The sequence below is a fragment of the Calidris pugnax genome, unplaced genomic scaffold, assembly GCF_001431845.1.
Source record: "Calidris pugnax isolate Ruff unplaced genomic scaffold, ASM143184v1 scaffold44, whole genome shotgun sequence".
In the NCBI taxonomy this organism is placed as follows: Eukaryota; Metazoa; Chordata; class Aves; order Charadriiformes; family Scolopacidae; genus Calidris; species Calidris pugnax.
In genome coordinates, this window is record NW_015094506.1 from 32,343,900 (window position 1) to 32,369,355 (window position 25,456).

Below are 25,456 nucleotides of genomic sequence, written 5' to 3' on the forward strand. Positions count from 1 at the left end.
TTAACGTGTATTGTTCAAGAATTTTTCCAATGAAAATTAAAAACATGTTATCTCTGTTCCCAAACCGAAAGAGAAAATCCTGCAAATGCAGCAACTATTATAGTACACTCAAGACATATAGAGATCGGACAAAATAGTGCATGAGCCATAGATGATCAATACAATAGTCTAAGTAATTATAAAAAGCTGGCTTCCCCATAGTTTCATTTATATATACAATCAGAAACATATTTTTCCTGGCTTATCTGCCTTTTCTCTTTCTCCATCTTTTTCTCCCCTTTTCCGTCTTATCACCGAAAAAGGTCTTGAGAATAGAAAGAAAAGAATACAGGAAATTGTTATTTTAATGCAAAAAAAAGGGCTTAAAGATTGCAACATTTTTAGACAGTCATTTTCTAGGAATCACTGTTTTAGAAACAGGTGTGTTGCTGGGCAGGCTCTGCAGTCAAGGAATTCTGAGACTGTCGGAGAAGCAGAATTACAGAAGTCACTAAGAGAAAGGATACCTTGATATATGCATTTATACATGTATTATCTGGTTAAATAAAGACCCTATGTCTTATTCCTAACAGGCAGGATAAAAAAAAAAAGTTAAAAGAAACATTCCCGTAACATTAAGAAGTCGTTGCCTTCCTTGTGGAACATTGTAACTGATGAAGCAATTAAGTTTGAAACATTTTAAAATACTTTTGGTCAAATGCATTTGTGCTAAATGACTTCACTCTGACAAAGATCTATTCCTACTCGTAAAGTCAGTACTCATCTGTACTTCATTTTCTAACAGGCTTTTTCAAGAAACGCTTCATACTGCAGAGCACAAGATGATGAATATCGCTTAGAAGTTACGACTCCTTTGCAGAGGGTTGACTTGTTCATGGGCCAGTTCAACAGTGTCCTGTTGACTTCGATATCTGTCTTCACCAAAGGAAACCTCACCGTTGCTAACCTGGGAACGTCGGAGGGCCGCTTCATGCAGGTGAGTATTACTACGGCACCTTCACAATAAAAAACCCTACTGGAGTTTAGCAGGATGGTGAAAAGTGAGGAGCAGTGTTAGCCCAGTTTAACAGGGCATTAGAAAATTGAAATTGCTGAGTAAAACAGAGCTTCTGGAGGATAAACATAGTGCCTAATAGAGCATTCAGCATTTTAAGTGTTTGTGTGGGCTTTGTGGTGAGGAACAATGGTTGTGGAATAGACTGCACCATGATTTCCACTCAGTCCAGCTGGCTCAGTTCACAGAGCAGTTTTGGTCCATACAATTTCAAAGGAAACTAAACTGAAAGCTCTGTCTTGGATACACATCAAATATGCTCCAACCCCAGCTGGGGCAGAGAGGTCCAAAACAGTGCTTGATTCTTCAAACAGCTTCTGATATACGCTTCATATGGTCATTTGGTCTAGAAGATGAGATTAAACCTAGTTCAAAGTAAAATTCCAAGACAGCTTATAATGTAGAAGAAGGAGCCTCAGCATTCGTTGTTTCTATATACTGATGCACTCCTCTGGCACCAAATTACTTCCTAATGTACCCATACCCTATGACTCACAACTGTAGAATTGAGATTAGCTCCTCCTCCACCTACTTTCAAGTTTCTCTGAGTGCATCTTGGGTTTTCAGGCTCTTGCTCATTCTTTTCTCTGTTCTTTTGGACAGCAGTTCTTCCTGTCCTAAATCAGGTTTTCCATAAGTGGTAAATCACCCTCTTGAGAAGTCTGTTTCCCTCCACTGAGTACATAACTAATCTAGACAGGTGAATTACACTACATGACTTCTTTGTGGGTGACTAACAAAATAAATCTAACCCATAGGGCCAACAATCTTTTAAAAACTTGGCAGTCAGAACCAGGCATAAGAAGAAAAAATACTTTGAAAGTACCAAGGGCTTCCTTTATTCACTCATCTTATTTCAGGCACTGTCATCCTGCAATGACCACCTTGCAGAGCTTGGCTTCTGCAGCTACCGCAGGGTCCAGCCTGGATGTGCATCTCAGCCTGGATCCCTCTTCCACCCAAGGGCCTGTGTCTTTTTACTCTGCCAGGACTACTTGTCTTCTAGTGGGCTTCCTGAAGTATTAGCAGTCTTTGGCCCTTCTTGCTCTGCAGGCTGCAGACTTATCAATCACAGTTAGTAGTGTTGTCCCCTGAACATCATTAACTGAAACCTGATGAGATTTGCCATCATGAGCTGCTGTGCCTTCCAACTTTCACATTTCCCAAAACTTTCTGTTAGAAAACACTTGGGCACTCGCACCTTTTCATAAAAATCTTTGTGTGGTGTAGGTCATCACACAAGATTAAATAACAAGCCTTCCCTTTCTTCTCTTCCTTCTCCTCATTCTCTGTCCTTGGCACATAAAGTAGGATTACATATGGTCCTCAGTATTTGTTAACGCACTATTGGCACCATTTTTGGACAAAGGGAATCCTATACCTCCACTTCCATCTTCTTCACAGACTGGACACAGAACCTGCTTCACAATGCAAAATCCATAATGCTCCTACAGGGAGGGAGGTCTAAGCGATTTACCACAAAGGGCTGATAAAAAAACTGCAGAACATCGTGTTTCTCTTTTCCCCTAAAAGACAGGAATTTAACAAAATGTTCAGTGTCAACACTGCCAGTTTTACCTGAACTTCCTATGATGACCTCAGTAACCCGAAGCTGCAGTTTGTCTTCAGCGCAGGAAAGGTGAATGCTAAGAGCTACACACTGAGCACAGAAGCAACCTACGCTCTGCTCTTAAGTGTAGATACTGCTTCACACAGCAAACATGAGAAATTTATGAGAAAACCTTTCTGAAGCCATTTCCTTATCTACAAAATACAGTTAATAACAGCTACTGTCTTAGTCGTGGTATTTCTTCTGGGCTGTCACAAAGCTTTTAGGGAGGCTTGGTGGAAAGCGCAAAGCGGCATTATTTTTATTTGTAACATTCTTTAAATTATTCATTCGAGTCCCACACCACACACTTCATTCTGACATTTGCCCGACTCAAGGAACAATTAAAATATTTCCAGAATACATTTCCCATTCCAGGTTCAGTTACAGATCAAAAGAAAGGCTATTGTGTAAACTGCACATTGCCATTAGCAGAAACATTCTCATCATTGAATTAGATTGGCTTGAGCTACAGGGGGAAGTCATCATTGGGCTCATATTGTAATAAGTAGGAACTCTTTCATTGAGGGTCTGGTGAAATTAGCAGGAGAATAAGCATACTGACTACCTTTAATGATGCTACCTCCAAATAAAAAGGCTAGTATTTGTTTTGCCTTTAAATGATCGTGAAAGTAAGACCAGGTCTGTAGGGTACAGAAGACACAGCTCTTTGCAGAATTTGATGTTCACTTACATTAAATCTTTCCTTTTTTTTTCACTAGCAGTTATCTAGGAAGTGCTTTCAAACATGTTCATTAGCAAATGCCCAACTAAAGCAGATTTGCAGTGTTTCTATGGAAATATAGCTATTAAATGCAATGAGATGGAGATCATTAAAAATTGAGCTATTAAACGACCATTAGTGAAGTAAAATGGGTTAAAAAAAAATCAGGATAATCTAACAATGACTTAATTAATCAAAAAGATAACCGCAAACAATTGCCTACATTTTTTAGCGAAAACTGCAATAATGTTCTTTTTTTTTTTTTCATTCACAAACCTACTGGAACATATTGCAAAGAATACTTGGGTTTTCACTTATTACGCACCTCACTTTTGCACAGTCATTTGCACTCATATTTTTAGCTCTTTGTACATGTAAATATTGAATTTTCCTGTGCAATCTCCTTGTAACTTGTAGCTATTCAGAGTAGACTATATCCCTTCAGCGATACAAACACTTTCAGAGAAAATTAGTTGCAAAATTCTACTTATCAGGGAACCTGTTTTAAAACTGGTGATATTGTATTAATATCTTGCAAACATATTTTCATGCCAACTATTTCAAAGCAAAAGGAAAAAATATTCATATATCGGTTTCTAAAATTAGAAAATCAGCTCAGCCCTTCCAGTGAATCCAGTTCGTCTTGTATCCCCTTTGAAATACCAAACCTTACCATATTTAGGCAATTTAGTTTGTGACATGAATTTCAGCACTAGCAGTCATCCATGAGATTAAAAGAAATAGTCCTGCAGTACCTCTGTCTCTGACAACCGCACCCTGAAGTGCCCAAATATGAAACAGCCTGGTGGAAGTAATGAACATTTAATTTGCAGTTTTACTGGATCAATTTAGGGTTTCTTTTAATTGTTATGAAATATTTAGGGGGTCGGGGGGGAATTAGAACATAGTGATCATGTCACCTAAATTGAATTGAAGATTCAAGCCAGCACTAGGTGCAGCAGCAAGCTCCTGATATTCAACCAAGAGAAATTCTTTGAAAATGTTTCTTATATTCTCCCTATTATACTTCATACCACAGAATCATAGAATACCAGGTTGGAAGGTACCTCAAGGACCACCTGGTCCAACTTTCTTGGCAAAAACACAGTCTAGACAAGATGGCCCAGCACCCTATCCAGCTGAATCTTAAAAGTGTCCAGTGGTGGAGAATCCACCACTTCCCTGGGGAGGTTACCACCTGGTCCAACTTTCTTGGCAAAAACACAGTCTAGACAAGATGGCCCAGCACCCTATCCAGCTGAATCTTAAAAGTGTCCAGTGGTGGAGAATCCACCACTTCCCTGGGGAGGTTATTCCAATGGGAAGTGGTAGATTCTGCTTACTTATACTTACTTATACTTGATCAGCAGCCGGCCACTTAATTCTCCTTCTTTTCCTTCTTTACTTTTTCTTGCAGTCTTTCCATCTCCTTTTGCACTTTATTCTGCTTATCACTCTCTGCCTTCCTACTGACCTCTCATCTCTGACTCTGTGTCCATCTCCATCCATTTGTCTCTCTTTACTACACAACTACAACACAGCACTGCTGCAAAAGTCAACAGAAGGTTTAATGTGTAGTTTTTCCTTCTGTAGATGATGGATGCCTGATTCTGGGGGTTTGGTGTGTTTAAAACTGTATTGCAATTAATAGCTCCTATCTTTGCAAGTGATGGGCATTACCCATCAAAACTATGTTAATGACCCAACTCAGAATATAGCCTGTATTTTGCTTATTTTAAAAATTCATCTGTGGAGCCAGTAATATTCAGAATGCCAAAGAAGGTGTGTTTTATCTAACCAAGGAATAGTCACCTGTTGTTTTCTGCTTGTGCCTCTAGTTCGATTAAATAGAATTATTCACTTAAACAACTCAGGAGACCACTAATACTGTAAAGAAAATACAACCTCCTTCACTAAATGTTTATTTTTTTCAGCCAAAAACTAAAACTAAAATCAAATCAATCTGGATGGTCCAAATACAGAAGATTCATGAGTTCTTTTAAGGAGGATAATTGGGGCCAGGAGGTGAATTCCAAAGCTCTCCTGGAGAGTAATTGCAGCCCATTGACATACTGAGCATGTTTTGGCTGCATCAGAAATGTTAAATCTGTATTTGGCCATGAATAGATTGGAGTTTGTAGTTTACCAAATATTGTGGAGTTTTTGTTACAAAACAGACCAGTAATAATTTTTCTAAGACAGCTGACATGCATGAGACGGAAAAGAAAAATGGTTTTACTTCCTTCCTAAGCTGGAGCCTGACAACAAGCTTTTTTCTCCCCCCTTCTTTTTTTTCTGTTGAGAAGTTGCAGCTGTTTCGGCCTTTCTTATTGTGCTTATTTTCAGACTGTGACTGGGAACACAGGCTGAAAGTACAGCTGTTGGGTGCAAAGTGAATCAGGTATTTCACAGTGGTTATTTGATTAGAAAACAGCACCCAGTCACACTGCTGTAGCTGGGGAATCAGATTTTCAGCTGGGGTAAAGCAGCCTTAGTCAGCTCAAGCCAAAGAAGCTACACTGAGGATACGACTCACAACTGGAAAACACACTTTCATTACCAGCCAGGATTTTGGGGAAATTACAGCTTGTCAAAAAAAACCCACCCCATGGTATATTGTGATAAAATATCTTCTATTTTTGCTCAGTTCCAATGTGATTTTTTTTTATTTTTTTTTTTTGCCTGGAGCTTGATATTATTTTGGAGTGACTTTTGAGTGATGAAGAAAAGTGCAAAGTTCTTCAGGAAGGGGAAATCTTTCTGATAGCTCTGGGGAGAGTGGGATATGAGAAAGTTTTACGAGATTTATTCTGAAAAGCTCACATTTGGTCTGGCCTTAACAAAGAACAAGAGACCGATGCCCTTGACGTATGCAGAGGCTGATTTTTGGCATAAAGCTATTTTGGGAAGCAGAATACTGTGTGCACTCCCTACACTTGAAGTTGGCCTCTCTAAGGTAAGGCCCAAGCAAATGCCCTGCTTGTTGGTGACCTTCTTGAGGAAGAGAGGCATAGAGAAGTTTTCACTGTACATTTTACAGCTGCTAGGGGCAACCACTCTCTTTAGTTGCAATTTTGGCAGCAGGGCCATCTCATCCTTCTGACTGTACCAGAGAAACTGAGTGCACAGTGGGGCAGCACTGCGGGGTGGGTGGAGTGAGGACCTTCCCCACATGCCCTCCCATCTTCACGGAGCAGTAGGACATCCATCCTGTTGCTTCTAGAGGTAAGGAAAGGGTCTTCCCTTGGGTACACAAACACCCTGAGATGCAGTCAGCCACATGCTGTCTGCAGTCCTGCCCAATCTACTTGGTCATGAGCCAGCTCTAGCTGAGAAGCCAAGCGTTAGCAAAACATGGTCACGCACTGTCATGTCTGAGCAGATTCTGGACTGAAAATGGCTTGGGGCACGCGAACCAAAGCGTGATGGCACAGATAGGCCTCTTTGGAGTAGAGCACATCACACAATAGGCCACTCACCCTCCTCAGGGCCTCTCAGCACTTGTTAGACATGAAACAATACAGAATAATAACAATAATAAGCCTTGCTCAAGGGACCCATTATATCCCAGTACTTTTTAACCAGATTTTTAGCTAAGAAAGGATGTATGGGGTTAGAATAAAGGTTCAAGAAGCCCAGTTTCCTATCTCTGGCAGGGACTAAGGTGGATGAGGGAGAGGTATGAGACAAGTAAAAGCACACAGTGATACCTCTCCCATTACCCTCCAGCTTCTTGCACTCAGTGGCCCAGAGATTCCCCGTGCTGGAAATTGCACCCATATCTGGCATTTAATAGTCCTATATGGACATCTTTTCCATCAATTTTGCTTATTGTTTTTGGAAATTATTTGTTGATTTGTCCTGCATGGTACACTGTGACAATGACTTCCACCTTTCTTTCTGCTTTGCATGATAAAGAGCTTCCTTTGGGGTTCCCTTAACCTGCTGCCTTATCATTTTGTATCATTTGGTGCCCCTGACTCTGTCCGATGAGGAACAGAGATGAGGCTCTCACAGATCAGTTTTTTAAAAAATTTTCACACACTCAGCACAAACCTGTTGGCTCTCACATACAAGCAGACAGAACGCTTGATAGTCACACTCATTTCCCAGGAATACTTATGATTAAAAACAAATACTACCACCACCAAACTTGAACACACATCTCATTTCCCTGAAAAGAGAGAAATTAGCATGTGTCATAGCTGCTTTCATAGATTACATGCCAGGGAACATAATGCATGCTACAGAAATTAGTATAGACAAAAATAATCACATCTGCTTTTTATTTGTAACTGCAGTTAAGGCTTGGAAAAATGTGTCCCAGAATCCAGTAAGAAGGGAGCCAAGCCTTCAGCACTGCTCTCCTCTTGCAAACAGCAAAGTGGCAAGGCCTCGCCGCTCCAGGAATCCAGGCTCGAAGCCATGGTGCCTATCAGCAAAATGAGCAGAGCAAAAAAGTACAGAGCTTTGCATTTTTCAGTGTGATCATTCAAATTGAGTTTATCTCATAGTATACTGGAAGCCATTTCCACCTTCGAATTGATCAAACTTCTTTTGATCTAGTTCCTGTCCCACTAGAAAACGCAGTGCAAGTGGCAAGCCATGTTGGAAGCAAGGGTGAGGAGGTCAAGAAATACATGAGCATGGACCTTAAACCTTACAGGGCCAGAAGGAGGAAAGAGTGCTGGGATGCCCATGGAGTCATTTCAAAGGTTGTCCTCAGTGCCCACTGCTGTCCTGCCTCCATGGTCCCACAATTCAATACTGGCAGTCTGACCTATTTAAATGCAAACTATGCACACGTGCATTTGTAGCAACGTGAATAGTTGTAATCCTTCCCACTTAATCATTTTTAAACCAACAGAAAACTGCAGCAAACTCTTGATAAGTAACGTTTTCGTATCTGCAGCTCAACTTTTAACAGTTTTATAATAGTGGTCCTTTCTGTGGTAAAGAAGGTGTCTTGATGCTCCCAGAAAAAAAATATCAAATACTGGATAATGCAAAATCCGTATAGTCAAATTAAAATTAACACCTGGTGCCAAATAACTGGTTTGAGAACACACATGTTTTAATATTCATTGGAAGTAGAAAAGCTTACACCCTTCAGAGGAGATCCGTTATACTCTCCATGGATTAGAATGATATACAGCATTTAGAGAGCTACATATGTGCCCTTTGCAAGGCTACACTTCATATCCCAGGGCATTTGAGGCGTTACACAATAAAGTTAACCCTGAGCCTATCTCTGCTGGGTAATGGCCTACACCTGCCAGACATCTAGGGAAAAAAATAACAATGTGAAACTTAGATGGGATTGCTTTTAGAAGGCCTCTCATTTTTGCAGAAGATATTTCAACATGCAGACAGTAACATTTGTAATTCAATCCTGATGAATAGCAGAACTGAGCATCAGAATGATTTTTAAAAGAAGCTGTTGCATGCTGGTTTCAACTTAAGTTATTACAGCCTTAATTTACCATATTATGCATAAACGAACCTAGAGTCAAGTCTTCTTACTTAACATTAATACTAGCTGATGGCAATGAAAGAATATTTAACTGAATTATTTTAATGTTCATGGACCTCAGTGATCACTGACTTGCAGTATAATGGATATATTAATTAATATATTCGTTCATCAATTAACTATTGGCTGTTATCGTCATGGAAGTACTTTGAGCTCTGCTGAAAGACCACATACTCTTTTGTTTTTCGTGTAAATAGAGGGACATAAATATTGTGTTTGCTTTGAGAAGGATGTTTGGGGTTGTAGTTACTGATAATGAATGTGATTCTCAGAAGGGTTATTTGTAAGAACATTAGAAGAGCCACGTGGGCCTAAATGGAGGGTCCATCTAGTTCAGTGCTCTGTCTCCAGCAGTGGTGGCAAGTGGATACCTAGGGACCCAGACAACACCTGTAATACCTTCTGCTTCACGCCTCCAACTATTTTCCATTCTGGGGATTTCCTGAGCTATTGGGTTTTGTCTGTTTAGCTCTTTCCATGTGTATGTGGAATTCCCCTTTGAATGTGTATTCCTCTTGCTTTCGCGTCCTTTGGCAAGGAGTCCCATAGGTCATCACATATTGCTAGGAAGTCATATTCCTGTGTTTGCTTTGAACCTGACTCTTGCCTTTGTCTTTTGATGGTGTTTAGTATTTTTATGAGAAGAGACTAAATGGTCGGTCTCTACCCACTCACAATTCTGTATGCTTTTTCCTGGAGTTTGTACACCTACCCTACTCAGTAATTGTTCATTACAGCCTTTTGATGATCTTTGTTACCCTTCTCTGAATATTTTCCCATTTTAATATACTCTTTTTGTCATTAGACAACCAGAACTTCATGGAGAATTCAAGGTTCAGGCAAGCCATGAATTTGTATGACATCAGGGTGTTTTCGGATTTGTTCTCTAATCCTTTTCTAAAAAATTCCTAAGTTTTTACTTGGGGTTTTTTTTTTGTTTGACTGCTGCTGAGCAGCGAGGTGGTGCTCTCATGGAACTATCTATCATATACTGCTTTAAATTCATCTTCTTTGTTGTATTTCACCTGCTATGTTATTGCCTTGACATGCTGTCTTGTAAAGTCCTTCTGCCATCCTTCATAGTCTGTCCTCATCCTTATCACCTTGAATACTTTCAGATCATCAGCAAACTTTGTCACTGAACTGCTCAACCACTTTTCCAAGTCCTTTATGGGTATGTTGAACAGTGTGGATCCCAGCACAGGCACCTTGCAGAACACCACTGGTGACTTGTCACTATTGCAAGGACTGACCATTTACTGCTAACATCTGTTTGTTCTCTCTTGGTCAATTATTTATCAGTGCAAGACCTCCCCTCTTTCCTAACTGTTTGAGTGCAGGCACATAGATAAACTTTCGTTTCTCTTATGCTCTGGAGAAATTAAATTAATTATTATTTATTTCTTATTTAAATTAATTATTTAATTATATAATCTGGCTAGTAAATTAATTATTAAAATGTAAAAAACCATCACCACTACCACCCAAAAAAAAAAAAACAACAACCAAATAAACCCCTCAAGCCAGCGCTTTAGTCTTTGTAAAGAGAAGTCCTTCTGTAGTAGTGAACCATTTCCATGGCAGAAGTAGCCCCTGTGTGGTGGTGTGTTCATGGTAGATTAAAGCCACACTATGTGCATACCAGCCCAGTCCCAAGCAATAAAAATCGGAGTTTTCTGAGAACGACACTAGAGTCCGAAGCAGCCTCTTCTTCCTGCTATAGATGCTGTCTTCAAATTGCCTTTTTCTTCAGGATTATGTTGGATAAGGGTAAGATAGAATATCAAGGACTGGGCTGATGCGTGCAAAAACCACACAGTTATATAGACCAAAAAGAACATTTTTTGCATCTAGTATCTGTTACGGCAGTACCGTAGGCTGGTAGATTAGTTCTAAGCAAACTCCAAACCTTTATTCCCCAGTCCCAAATGAGTTAGGAAGTGTAACTTGAGCTCCCTGTATGTCATGAGGTCAAAGTCTATTCACTTGGGCTTTGAGCAGGTGATTTGAACTATCAGCCTCAGTAAAATAAAGGTCTGTCAATGTTTAAAGTACCGAATAGTTTTTCCAAGATAGTAGAGATGGGATCCAAATTTTCGTGTATTGCTCTGAGGTTGCAACGCAGATGTGTTTAAAGGGTTAACACTGTGGCTCAATCAGAAAGAATGCTTGGCAATAAGAGGAAGCCTGGATTAATGATAGAAAAGAATTCTTAGCATTTTATAGCAGTGGGTATTCGAGATGAGACATGGCTAATGATCAACTAAAAAGGTATTTGCAGCTGTGGTGCTACCTCTCCCCGTAATGCCAACATTAATCAAGCTTTTTCATGCAGCTTTGCAGTCCATTCTATTTTTCATTGTCCTGAATATAAAAACGGAGCTCATGCCCTAATATACTGAGTCTGAGACCATACTTCTGTGTCACCGAAAATGATCAGACCTTATTGATTTCTAAAAGCTGCACTTTCTGTGCTGTGAAACAAACCCATAGCAAAGTCTTTAACACAGCTGATTTCGTTTTAAAGAAAAAAACAGCCTCTTGTAACTCCAAACTGTAAATGCCTTTGAGATGTGATGCACTTATCGCCATATAAACTGCTTGTATATTTTATTTTAGTCTTGAATTACAACAAAACATCAGCTGTAATTACAGCATCTCTAAGTCTAGTTTTGGAGTCAGCCATCTTGTTGAAAGACCTTGGCAGTGCGAAAAGCCAGTGAAATTGTGTAAGTCAATGTCCTAGCTGTTCCGATGCTGCCTTCGGAGTCAGAAGAAAAGCTTCATTATGGTGAAAAATTAAACATTTGACATACAAGTTATTTCCAGAATGGCTTCGATCTTTTTAAATAATGAACCCCATTGAATCTCGACTTCTCAGCAAATGTTGATTATCTAAATTCCTTAAGTAAACTACACATGATGCAGCTTTTGAAACATGAACATGATCTTCCCTCATGTAAACAATCCTCTGCCTTTGTTGCCTGATGCTATCACATTTGGGCGCACATCCCTCTGGATTGCGGGCCCAAGCCTATAAAATCTCGCTATCAAATATCCACCCCAATCTGCAGATGCTTTATGCCTGTGCTTAACAGCCATGACTCATCCCATTAAAGTCAACAGAGTTACAGTAGTAAAGTTAAGCGTGCATTCGCAGGAATAGGCCCAAATTCTCAGAAGTATTTAGGTAACTCAAGATGCAGAGAGATGACTAGAGGGGGAATTTCATACTGGTGTGACTAATCTCCCTAAGATCTCCTAAAATCAAGAGAGAGAGAGAGAGAGGAGGGCTCTCGCAAAGGGGCATCAGGACAACTAAATTAGGCTCCTGTTTTGGACCGTCTTCCAAAGCAGCTCTGTCCTGGACACCCGGCTCCTGCAGAAATGAGAAGGAGCCAGACCTCGAGGTGCTCAGCCACGTCTCGCAAGGAACTTGTTTGCAGCACCAGCCGCCTCCCCAGCGCTGGGCATCCAGCTCTGTGTGCCTGTGGCTCTGTCGCGCTGCTCATAGCCATGGCTCTGCGCTCCAATGGCCCCACGTGCTTCTGCACCAGACACTGTTGACACAGGGTAAAGTTTGCTTTTCAAACTGAAGGACTGAAGTGAAAACAAATGGAAATATCTTTGACTTTTGAAGGTCTAGAGTTTTAAGATTTTTTTCAATAGATGCTGAGGATGATAACATTCTCCTTCCTTAAATGTACAGAGCTGAATAAATGACCCATCTTCATTTTTTACGTTTGCTTTATAAATACCTGAAATTAAAGGACTAGAAACCATGCAATGACTCCTTCCTATTTTAATAAACACAAAGTATTTTGAGGATCCTCCAACAGCCATGATTTTGCTGTGTTAAATAAAGTAGATTTTATAGTGCCTTAATCAGATCATGATGGAACATTATGCAAAATATTATGCAATGTAATGCAGAGTAATTAATGCAAGCAGAGAAGTGGTAGGAACGTGAGACCGCTGAGCAGCATGCATTTGTGTCACACGCCGCCTGCTGATTTTCCCAATTTTTTCTTTCTTTCTTAGATAGTGGTTTCCCGTTCAGAACCCACAGCTCCACATGTCAGCTTTCAGCTAGACTCCCACCCCGTCTCTCCCCAGGTTGTTGTCGAGAATTCATTAGCAGATGATGGCTATACCCTGGTAGTGACTGGGAAAAAGGTGAGTAGTTCATAAATCTGATCCTTCTGTACACTCTGTAAACCTGCCTTCAGAGCAGCAACTTCCAGTAGGAGCAACTATTCACGCTGCTGCTTTATGCTTTGCATCCTCCCAGCCTTACCATTCCCTTGGGAACACTGGAGGGGCAAGTTTCCTCCAAGACTTTTTTTTTTTCCCCCTACTAAACAAACCGACAGTCTAATATTGAGAAATGTTTAAATAATGTAAGAGCTGTGATATAAACCAACAAAAGCCAGGAAATGCAAATTTTAAGGCTGAAACCCTGTCCTTAATTCAAGTGCTTGCAAAGAAAAAACACACAATGGCTTAAGGAAAGAATGGTGTTCACAGTTTCCTGGCTTTTGTTGGTTTGTGTCATAACATTATAACTTTTTAAGGAGGGGTGTGTGTGCAAGTGTTACATGGGTGTGTTTAAAATTGGGAGTCAGTGTTCATAGCAAGGTTTGAAGATTGCTTTAGCATGTAGTCTACAAAGGGTTAATAAAAGATGAAGAGCTATCGTAAATATACTATTGTCATAAGCAGATATGCATTGCAGAATGGCTTTAAAACATCAGCAGATAATATTACAGATAATCCTAAACCATAATCGTAAGCAATAATTTGACTACTTGAGTTCTACAGGAATTTACAGAAATACATCAACCATTAGTAAAGACAGTTATTAATCATTTACTAGAAATGTATGAGATATTTATAAGAGTAGTCTTCAAGAAAATGTCCAAAATAAGTCTAAGGAAGGTACTGAAGTGTAAAGAAGTATGATGTACTTGAATAGTAACATAATTATATACTCATTTTAATATTTTGACTAAAAAGAATCTATTTAGAGTGACTATTATCGTGACTATCCTGATATCTTAAACAACATAAATTTTAATTCATATTTGAGGTATAGTGTGGGTTTTTTTGATGGAAGGCGTTAGACAGCAAGTACATGGGCGGTCGCAGGCCGTTAAGTGTGTCACAGATATTAATACAGCCTTGCCAAAGTTGAAATAGCCATCATGCCTATTTTTACAAACGTATGAACTAAGGCATACTGAGATACACTGCTTTTTCCAAGAACTAGCGTGGAGTTGGGAGGAGCACACTTGCTGTTTTCTTTTTCCATCAGCAAAAACCGCTATCTTGCTGTAAACACCAGATGCTGGTAGGAACTGTATATAACATTAAGATGCCTTTAGGGTTTCTCCCAAGCGAGTTTAAAATCATGTCAGTTAAATTACTTATAAGATCCTATAATTACTGAGCTAAAGAGATGTCGAACCGCAGCTCGCACATCTGAAATCTGAGCAGCGCGGCGGCGCGCTGCATAAATAGAGTCTCTCCTTGCTGCCCTAGCGCCCTGGATTAAAAGCCTCCGTCCATCCTGTGTTTCCACTGGCAGATAACGAGGATCCCGCTGCGGGGGCCGGGCTGCCATCACTTCGGGTCCTGCAGCCAGTGCCTGCTGGCACCTCCCTTCATGCAGTGTGGCTGGTGTGGACAGCGGTGCCTCAGGTCCCCCGAGTGCCCCGACGGCACCTGGACCCAGGAGACCTGCTTGCCCAGGGTTTACGAGGTAAAACGGTGGATTTCTCATGTTTTTCTCGGAGGGAAGAACGCCGTCTGCTCTCTGCGGACATTTTCTGTTTATTTTTGTGGAGTTATGATAAATGAAGTGTCCGCTCTCCTCGATGTCCCCGCGGCCTCAGCGTCCATGAAGCCTCTGGCTGGATGCACGTGCTCTCCCTGAAGGCTGCAGGCTCAGGGGCTCGTGGTGAACGGGTCGGTCTGACCATCCCAGGGTGGTCCTGGGAATGCTCATGGTGGGGAAACAACAGGGGTCTGAGCCAGCCTGGCGGGGGTCTGACAGGAAAGGCCAGTCACAAGAAGGAAGACCCTTCCTCTCAAAGAGCGGAGGTGGAGAAAGGCACCCATAAGTACCACAGCAGGAAGTCTCGGGTCCCCATACCTCATCCATCCCCACACCGACTCCAGCCTTGGTGTTTCCCCATGGGAAAACGTCCCTCCCACCCCTTCCTCAGCTCTGCAACAGAGCTGCCACCCCACACGCCACCCTGGGGGAGATGCTTTTCCCTGACATCCCTCCCCAGCTCCTTCTTCCCATGGATCCATTCACCATCGAGGGCGATGAGCCTGTAGCTGTGGGGACAGGGACAGCCGGAGGCGGCTGCCAGCCGGCCAAGGGCCATAAGGGCTGTGCCAGGAGGAAACAGTGTGGAGGAGCAGAGCCCAGAGCCGCCCCGGCACGTTCTGGTTTAGTTTAGCTATGGTTAACACGGGGTCCGTACCGGCCGGCTGTGCGTGTAACCAGATCATCCCCTGTGAAGTGTGACAGAGCTGTGAAGGCCGAGGTTTGCAGGGCAGTTAACGGACGAGGGAACCGAGGGAAGGACCAGCGGAAAACTTTCTGGTAGCACTTACACCTGTCTGCTATGGTTACTGCACTTAAACTACACCCTGTAGTCAAAAGTAGATTTTTCTTTATACAGCTTACAGAGATGAACATTTGACATGCTGAACTCTCAGAGAGAAAGGGAGTCAAAAGGTGTTTTTAAATAAATAATGTGTTTCTTTCAACCAGGCAGATGATTTCATGTACAGCAACTTTTTAAAGAGTAGACAGGCAAAACCACTAATAATCTAGAAACAAATCTAGAAACACATGTTTAGAGGGTGTTTTTTTCTTTTCCATGTTCACCTTTCAGATACAATATTTAGGAGTAACACAGGCAAAATTCAGTGAACAGTGAAGCATTGTAGGAACCAAACCCAAAATGGATAGAAAGGCCAGGGGCGGGGGAGGGAGGGGGGATGTTTCCCTTGCCTTCTGTTGCCTCTGGGTAAAGGAGATGTAAAAAAATTGCTAATGCAGAATGTGAATAGTTTACTTTCCCTTTATATAAGAACACATTTATTTCAAAAAGGCTGTATTAGGTGATCAAATAGTCCTTTCTGCCCTTAGTTTGTATCACTAATTCAAGGGGATAGCTTTGCAGGACCAAGCTACTCACACCTATACTGCACAGCTCGTTTTGTCTTTCCTAGAGCTCAAGCACAAGTAACATCGCCTAATATCTTTTTCTTGGCAAAACTTCCCAGCAGTGGCTGTACACTGCCATGCCTCCAAAAAAAGATTTCTAAGTTTCTGATTTTTGGAGGTGCTGAGCTCATATAGCCCTCTTTAATTTCAATTATGAGGGTGTGCGCTCAGCAGTTTCAAGAAGCAAGCGCCCGGAGCCCGTGAAGAGATGCTTGGCCTGAGAGGGGTGTCCCCAAGGCCACCTCTGCGCTGTGTCCATTGCAGAAGGACTCAGCCAGGGGAGCCCACCGTGGACATGGGGCGGTAGGAGCAGGTGTGGGGCCGGCCGGGTGCTCCCCTTCGCCGTGGGGCTCAGCCCTGCCTGCTCAGCACAAGCCCAGTCTACCCCTGTAATGAATATGGATCTGTGGCACTGATGGATTTTAAAGTGAATCTCGAATTACAGCGTGCCCACAGCAGTAGAAGTTGCTTCTAGAAGGCTTGTAAGGAAAAAAATGCAGCTGAGTACTTAAATCCCTTTGGATTGCTAGCTGTTAAGACAGATTTCATGCTCTACTGGACCATGACATTTAACATTATTGCTGAAAAAAATATAAAACAGATTATTCATCATCTTCTGATCTGTCTTTAAACCCATATGCATAAAATATGAGAAACAAGCTTGTTTTGTTCCTAACAAACGGAGGATGACCTGCTTTGCATAGTGTCTGAAATTCAGTCCGACCCCCCCCCGATATTTTGCAGCTTTCAGAGGGACAGATTGCCTGAGATATGCCATATGATCATTTAACCTGGGGGGAGCACAGAGCTTCTCCAAGGGTCTGGTCCCATGGACGATAGCTAAGTTTTCAGCTGAGTTTTCCCAGGTTATTACACAGAGCGGTGCATAGTGGGGGAAGAAAATGAGATCTTCTCCTCATGAGGGATGGCAGAGGAGAAACCTAGCGTTTTCCCGTGGCATCCTGCAGATCGTTCATCTCCCTGTCCTGCTTTAAAGCACTTTTCCTTGGAGCTGTGGGTGGCAGGGAGCATCCCCCTGCCCTGTGGGGAGCACAGAGCTCCAGCTCCACCTGAGCATCCCCCCTGCTACAGACAGCGCGGACACGTCCCCACCATAACCCAGCTCCCACCCGGTTCCTTAGCTCCAAAGGCCTCTCCATCGCCTCTGCCAGCAACGGGGCATGTTTCTGTCAGCCCGGACAGGCGGTGCTCCAAGGGAAGCCGGGGGACTCGGAGGAGGTTCCTGGGAGATCACTTGGTGCTGGAACAAATTGCAGGCATCTGCGTGCGGGACTCGGGTCGCGCTGAAAGGTGAACGGCGTAAAAGAAGAAATAAATTGGTCTCCCTTTTTGATTCTTTGTTGTGGTTAAAAACCTGACCTGGTTTGTTGTTGTTTTTACAGTGAGTCATTTTAGCTGGCTTTTATCTCAGACGTATCGAGAACATCAGGCCTTCTGCTGCCTGTTTAGGTTGGAGGTTTTGCTGGAAATTTCACATGTGGCCTGTACATGTTCTTGCCTCTTAATTAAAACGAATGGGCCGCTAAAACTTTAATAAATAGATACTTTCTTCCCACAATTTATAAGGTAACGTGAGTGGATATTAGCATAATGGCTGTCAACATAAAAGAAAAACACAATACTTCAAATTTTTCCAAAAAGAAAAAGTTAACTTTCTCTCCCTTGACCCAAAGTCCAGAGAGCAGCAGGGAGAAGCACAACGTCAGGCCTCGCAGCGGGACTTGCTCCATCTTATCAGTGGAGTTTCCTTCCTATAGAGAACTTTTGAATCCTAAATTTCTTAGCATTTATAACTGACTTGCTGTTCCTACCTGCGCAACGTAAGCACACAGAAGGTGCCTACGTATGCCTCAGCTGAAAGTCCAGGAGGTTCACTATTCGTTCCTGTGTGCTCTCCCAAGAAAAAGTCTGCAGAATCACATTTGACTTTCAGTGGTTTCATTGTACAGAACAAGTGAAATAAAAATAAGGAAATGAACACAAACACTCTGGGGGAAATTCTGGAGAACTTGAATAATAAAGTATAAGATTTAGGTTGTTTTTTGCTATCTACATAGAAGTCCTGCCTCCTAAATTTGCTGGCAGAATGCAGTAAATACTTTCACTCTCTCAATTAAGGCACACGGGTTGTTATCACAAGTCTCTTTTGGCACATAAGATTGCTCAGAACTGGTTAAGTGCCTTTAGTTTTTATTGTGTGTGGCTTTGTGAAGCCTGATTTTAACGTCCTTATTTTGCTAACTTATGGATTACATTTCAGACTCTTCAAATGCCACACGTCAATGCATTATTGTACAAAACATGAGACATCCTGTACCCCCACAGAGCAATTCCAGTTTCTGCTAGGGTTTTGTTATTCCAAAAATAGACAGTGTGCTGAGATATTAAGTAGAGTGGAAAACTAGGACCTGAAGTCATTCCAGATTTCAAAGAAAAAACCCCAAAGAAATAAGGGAAAGTTAAACTTGGGAATAGCAGAGACTCCGTGGGGGTCTCCACAGCACTGCTCCATGCTCTTAGCTGCAGCGTTGTGTCTCAGGGGGCTGAGTGAGCATCACTCCTTTTTTATGAGATTTGTGCAAATGTACTGTTCCTGCATAGGTTCCCTCTTCTTTGCTCATTGAGAGCTGATTCCAGGCTCATTAAAATGGGAAAGATTCCTACTGGCTTCAGTGCATTTTAGATCAGACTCTTTGTCTGGTTTCTAATGGGGGCAGTAAATTTACCCATATAGAATATATGGTATAATTCTTTTGAAGTACTCTTCAGCTGCCTTTCTATCTACAATAGTTCATTTGTGAGAGTCTTGAAGTATAGCTACCAGAGAGTTGAAAAGAAATGTGCTGTCTTACTGGATTTCCAGATGAAATAATAGCCAAGTATCTCTCAAACACTTTCCTTTCAGCTTGAAAATGAAGTCGGGTCCTTTGAAAGGCACAGCTGTATTGCATTTTAGGGGCAAAATTACTATCACTAAGGCATTAAGTCCAAGACATTTAGGCACTATGACCACAAGTATAAATTCAGTCTTTCATTCTCTGTTTGTCCAGTGGTATTGGTATGTTTGCAAAATTATGCAGCATTGTTAAAAGTCGCCATAAACCCTGAACCAATGTCTTTTTGATTTTTAATTTTTTTAAATTTTTTTTTTTACTGGCAGTACTGACCAGTACTTTTACTGAGTTTTGTAAGACTTCTATAGTGCTCCTACATTTTTCCCACCATTGTTATATTTTACAGGACAATTTACAATATGTAGAAAAAAAAGCATTTCCTTTGTAGATTGTCTGTGTGTTTCTGAGGGGTAGGTTTTTTTTAACTCGGAATTAGAGGTGACCAAATGTAAAAGATTAAGGAAAGAATAGCAGAAGTCACATTAACTTTATCACAGCCAATGCGGTATCGGATTTTGGTGTCTTTGAAGCTACTTCACTCTGAACCTGACTTTCATCAAGCTGACAAAAAACTGGTCATTTTGGGGCTCTTTTGTGTTCAGCATTCAGCTTCTAACAAAATAAGTACATTGTATGTTTAACATGCCAGAAATAAGATGTGCAAGACAAGAACGGCAGGATTTAAGAGACTATTACAATGCACAGCTTGTTCAGTGCCCCTAAACACTATCCTTCAAAGCTTTCTAGTATAGGTTTTGTTATTTATTGCTACCGTCAGCGAAAGCTTATAATGTGACAAATGAAAGGTGAAGAACAATTAAGATGAATGGTAGGACATGGTCTACCAGAAGAAATGCTTTTCTAAAATTATACCTTTGCACATTCTTTAACTCCATTTGAAGTTGGAGAAAACCTGATGTAACTAACACAATATTCTTTTAACAGATTCTCCCAAACAGCGCTCCCTTAGAAGGCGGGACAAAACTGACACTGTGTGGATGGGACTTTGGATTCAGCAAAAATCATAGATTTGAATTAAAAAATACAGTAGTCCATATTGGAGAACAAATTTGTGCTCTGGAAGCAAGATCTAGCAACAAAAACAAGTAAGAAACCTAAAATATGAATTTCCTTTTATACAGATGTTCTTTATGTGGTCTGGATTTTTTTATGATATAAACACTCAGTCTGTAAGTGTCATCTCCGATTCTGAAATTTCAAACAGGAAGCAATCCCTTGGTTTGATAAGCTCCCCAAGAAAAAAGTGCTCGAAATGAAATGGAGATCAAATAAATGTTAATGCAGACAGCTCCTGCAGCAGCTTTTTCTGGTTTGTCTGTGAAATGCTGTTCAACATCTGTGGGAGCTGGCAGGAACAAACCTATTCAAAGGTTTGAAAAGGGGGCAGGTTCCTTTGGCCAGAATCCTGCTGGGCTCAGTTATGTCACCTCCATCTTCCTGATCTGTGAAGCTGCTGGAGAGAAATGTGAGAAGATGCAGGTATTTTGTCATCTGGAGGCTTATGACCCTCAGCTGCACTTCTCCTCCTCCTCAAAAATATGTCTTTGAGAGTGTGGGATAATGGGTTAAGTTTAAGACAGAGGTTATTCTGGTTGTTATCTTGAAGAAATAGGAAGTTCAATAAATATCCTCTCTCAGTCAAAAGCTTATGGCTATCTACTACCAAGGCGATGTGCAAATCATGGCACGGCTTCCCCATTCATACATACAGCAGCAAAAAAGTCACCTTCCAGAAGTATTGAGCACTCTCCTAACAGCTACTCTGAAGAGTCTTAACACAAACAAAATTAGAGACTGCCTCATATGTGAGACTGTAAATATAATGTAATATGTTGACATATGCTGCCACAGAAGTTCAAGTTTAATTTTTCGTAATATTTAAATTTATACAACAAACTTGTGTATATGATGCATTTTTTCTAATCCTGTTGTCTGCCAAAAATTTGGCACTAAAGGAAAATTCCAAAAACCAACTCAGCCATTGAATGGGAGGTATTTGTTTTCTCCAGCGTGCTTCTTTTTTTCTGAAATTTATCTAGTATATCAAAATAATTTTCTCTGGCCAAGTATAAACACCACAGTGTTTGTATTGAGTATTGAAGAAGACGACCACAATTCTTTTAGCTGTTGTTGCTGAAATGTCCCTGGCGCACATAGATTGATGATTTGTTTAGTATGAGTCCTCCGTTATTGTGAATTTGAGTTGGTTCTATTTTAATACAAAAAATCAAAGCCAGAAAAAAAAATGTAATCTCATCTTTTTCCTTGTTTTCCAAAGGCTGGAATGCACAGTCCCTGCTGCAAAAAATCCAAGTTTTAATGTATCCAGTAGTGTTTCTGTTGGACATGGCAAAACACTATTCAATACATTTTCATATGTGGTAAGCACTATGATTAGAACTTTACTGTGAAAATGAGCTTCAATATTAGCTGAAAGAAGACTCCTCATGAGTCCATTCCAGTATGGCAATTCCTGTTTGCTTTATTATTGCTTCATGAAAATGCTAATAAGTGTTTTAAGTTTCTTCCTCTTCATGTTTTGAAAATCATTAAACAATACACTGTTCTTATTTTCACTTCCCTCTCAGAATCCTGTAATAACAAGTATCTCTCCCACCTATGGCCCCAAATCTGGAGGAACATTGCTAACTGTGGCTGGAAAATACCTAAACAGTGGAAAATCCAGAAGGATTTTTGTTGGTGAGAAACCATGCACCTTGAAAAGGTAATTTACTTACTAAAACGTGATGCATTTAATATTTAAATGGATTGATTAAAATGTCTTGGAGTAAAAAAAAAAAACCTGCAAACTTGCATTGCTGTCCTCTCCTCATGTTACATATTGCAGAATTGATACTGCAATAAGCATTCAGTTCTGGGTTACGACCTGAATTCAGGATGTCTGAAAGGTTCCTAGAAGGGACTACGGTTCCCTAGAAGACTTGTTTATTCTGTAATGCCTTCATTAACCTCATTAAAAGGTTGCATAGTGAAGTAGCAAATCAGCTTCTAATGGACTAGAAACTGCCAGTTTCCCATAACTTTTGTCACCCTGACTCACACACACTCAGCCTTCTCTTTTGTGTTAGCAGGAGCTGTTCTTGATGCAGCAGCTCCCAGTGAGCATCCAGTGGGTGCAGGTTACCATTTCCTACTGGTTTGTTTGGTGGAAACCTAACTAGTATGGGAATGTGTATCCCGTGCAGAGCAGCTATTTCTGCACTACTATCAGGGAACAGCCTCCAAACCAGAGGCAGCATCCGTTTGGGACTTTTCCTGGTATAAATAAAATTGTTTTGAGGATTAAGCCAGAATTTCTCATGGCTCTGTACTGGATCCAGTAGGAACTCAGTCAAGAATCTTTGACATGCTCTGTGTGGAAATGCCTTCAATCCCAACTGAATATAAATGTTAAATACCAAGCACAGATTCTCTGCTATGGGCAGACAAGCATTCTGAATTCGGCAGCCATTCTGCCATCAAATCCAGTGCAAATCCTGCTTGGTCCTGTTTTCAGAATTGTTACCTCTGCGACCAAGGGCAGAATCTGTCCCACTGTGTCCCAGAAACAAGATGTCCAGCAATTACCCTAAATTTTGAGTCTCTCCTAGTGATTACGCAGGATCATAGTGGTGAAACACCACACTTGTGGAAAACGCGGGGAAGCAATAGCCCATTAGTTAATGTCAGACTCAAAGTCAGGAGAGCTAAATGTTATTCTTTGCTGCTAAATGATTTATTGTATGCTCTTGATCAAATCAGCTAACTTTTACTAAATCAAGAAAGGCATTTAGGTATTCAAGTCTGATATTTAATCACTACCAAGATCTTCAACACCTCTGTTCAGTGGCTAATTTATAGTTTCGAGTGGCATTTATTGATGTCGTCATCTCAGCTGGTCAGCTAAGGGACAGATACATAAACCTTTTGGGAATGATTTGTTAGATCCATTTGAAACACCTGCTGTGGGGGTGAGATGACAGCCTGTCGGTCAGGTGGACTTCCAGGTATCAAACCATAGTTGGGACTTGTCCAGTAAGCATCCCCAGCATCCCTCCTTCTCACCAGCCAGGTTGTCTGGAGACTTCTACACAGGTCTTAGCCAGTTTCTCATTTCTCTGCCTAAACAACCAGCTTTCCCCAGTTCTGAGGGCAGCTAGATGAAGGGTTTATTTTTTTCCTTGAGAAGGTGGTAAAAAGCTTCCAGATATATATGAACGAATCACTAACCCCTCAGACAGACGGTGAACCCCATCTTCCTGGAAAGCTTCAGAAGTGGCAACAAATGCCCTTTTGTCTAATTTGGAGACAATCTCTAACATCCTTTGGGAATGGCCTCACTTGGAGGGCACCTGGTTGGGCCCAAATCACTGAAACACTGAAAACAGCTGGTAGAGTTACATTTGCTTCTCCAGTCAGCTGTTCCCCTTGCCTCTGATGAGCCCTGCTCCCTGCAGCCATGCTTTATGTGCTTCAAGCATCAGGATCCTTCCCCCCTCTACTGCCCGCTCACCCAATGAGCCCAGTGTAGAAGAAGGACTTCCAAGGCCAAGCACGGGAGAGCAAGAGAAAGGTGAATATACTAGACACTCTGCTGCTGTGCTGAATTCAGCCTGCTCTTCCTGGGATTTCAACTTCTTGAGCTCTGCCTGTCCCTCAGCAGCACCTGGAGTCAGCAGGTGCCCCCAGGGCAGGAAATCTCCGACGTCCCCCACCAGCAACTTTTCTTGAGGTTTTTAACACAGGGTATATCCTGTGGATTTGAAAGAGAAAGACATTATCTCTTGCTTACAGCAGAACGAGTCATTCTCCTTAAACTTGGAGTTGCTGTTGTTTTCCAGGCTGGAAGCTGCCTTTGCAGGAAGCAGGGGCTGATGTGGCTGTGGCCAGCACTGGGGAAACACCTTCCAGCAGGCAAGGTGCAAATCAACCAAACTGAGATGAATGCTGGTGACAGGGGTGGTGACGCTGTTTCTACCACATGCCATGTTCATTGGTTGCCATGTGATCTGCCAGTGGGGGAATCCATGACTTTTTTTTACAAGCGGATCCTTCAGTGGGGTTGGGTCTCACTAAAGGAGAGTGTTTTAAGGCGAGTGCGTGTTTTCTGATGCTGACAAACAAGCCCTATTCCATCCTTCCAGCGTATCGGCGGGCACTGTGGAGTGCTACACCCCGGCACAACGAATTCCCCAGGAATATCGCGTGAGGGTGGGAATCGACGAAGCTGTTCGAGACGCGAGCGGGCATTTCACCTACAGAGAAGACCCCGTTGTTTTAAAAATTCATCCAGCCAAGTCTTTTCTTAGGTGAGTAAAAGTTTCTCATAGGAATAAGAAAAGTAATGAATGAAAGAAGAATGGCTATGCTGCGCAGCAATCTATCAAAAGAAATTGCATTTTTATCTCTATCTGCCATGCCAATTGCTTCTATTATGGTGCAGTTGCAGAGGGCAGATCATTTCCTTTCAGAGGTGAAGGAGAAGGGGGAAGGGTGCCTCTTTCCTTTATGTGATTTAACTCCTAGCAGCTGCTGAGCGTACCTGTGATGTCCTGCTGAGATACCTACTCTACAGCTAAGTGTGTCTCCTATGCCGCGTCTGGACATTGCACTGATTAGTGAGGAAAATCATTTAATGTGACAAGTCAGTGGTACTCGGGAGAGCAAATGGATTTTAAAATAGTCTAAATCCAGTGCTACATAAATATTATGAATATATATGTATGGTAGTATGTGTGTTTTTAAGTGACATATTTATGGTCTCGGTAGCTCTAATCCAAGCCATCTGCCTTTGCCAAAAAAATGTCAGCAGTAAAAAAGACACCTTTTTCAGCACCGCTGAAAGCAGTAAGTTAAATAAGTTAGCAAATGCTAAGTACAAGTATACACCCTCCTTTGAAATGTACACATTTGTTTTATATCATGGCATACCACAATTTTTAAAATTATTTTTCTTTTCTTGTATTTGATTAGTTGTTATAGCAAGTGTAGAATTTGTTTTTCAGAAAAATAGTCTTGCCGCTCAGAGCAGTGTATTTGCATTCACCCCATATATCCCTAATTCTGGTCTTATGTTGTCATTTACTCTAAAATATAATTTGTAATTAAGATTATCATAGCAGATGTATCATTATCCTACTCATCTTTTTTTTTTTTTTTTTCATTTAATTTTTCCTAGTGGTGGAAGTACAATCACAGCTCAGGGAATCAACTTGAACTCAGTGTGCTTTCCTCAGATGGTGATTACTGTACCTAAACTGGGAATGAACTTCTCTGTGGTGAGTCAGTCTTGGAGAAGACAATCTGTTATCTTGTCATCTTGGTGAATGGCACAGAGTTTTCAGTCAAAATACT

General features: G+C 41.4%; 1 protein-coding gene across 1 annotated transcript in view; it reads left to right on the forward strand.

Annotated features, from left to right (window-relative positions):
• MET (MET proto-oncogene, receptor tyrosine kinase) overlaps positions 1-25,456 on the forward strand; it is a 72,288-nt gene that overhangs the window by 14,075 nt on the left and 32,757 nt on the right. The window contains exons 2-9 of the mRNA XM_014964340.1: positions 785-976; positions 12,962-13,096; positions 14,508-14,681; positions 20,027-20,187; positions 21,381-21,483; positions 21,691-21,827; positions 24,247-24,411; positions 25,281-25,380. Coding sequence (XP_014819826.1) covers positions 785-976; positions 12,962-13,096; positions 14,508-14,681; positions 20,027-20,187; positions 21,381-21,483; positions 21,691-21,827; positions 24,247-24,411; positions 25,281-25,380 — 1,167 coding nt within the window. The remainder of the gene's footprint in view (positions 1-784; positions 977-12,961; positions 13,097-14,507; positions 14,682-20,026; positions 20,188-21,380; positions 21,484-21,690; positions 21,828-24,246; positions 24,412-25,280; positions 25,381-25,456) is intronic.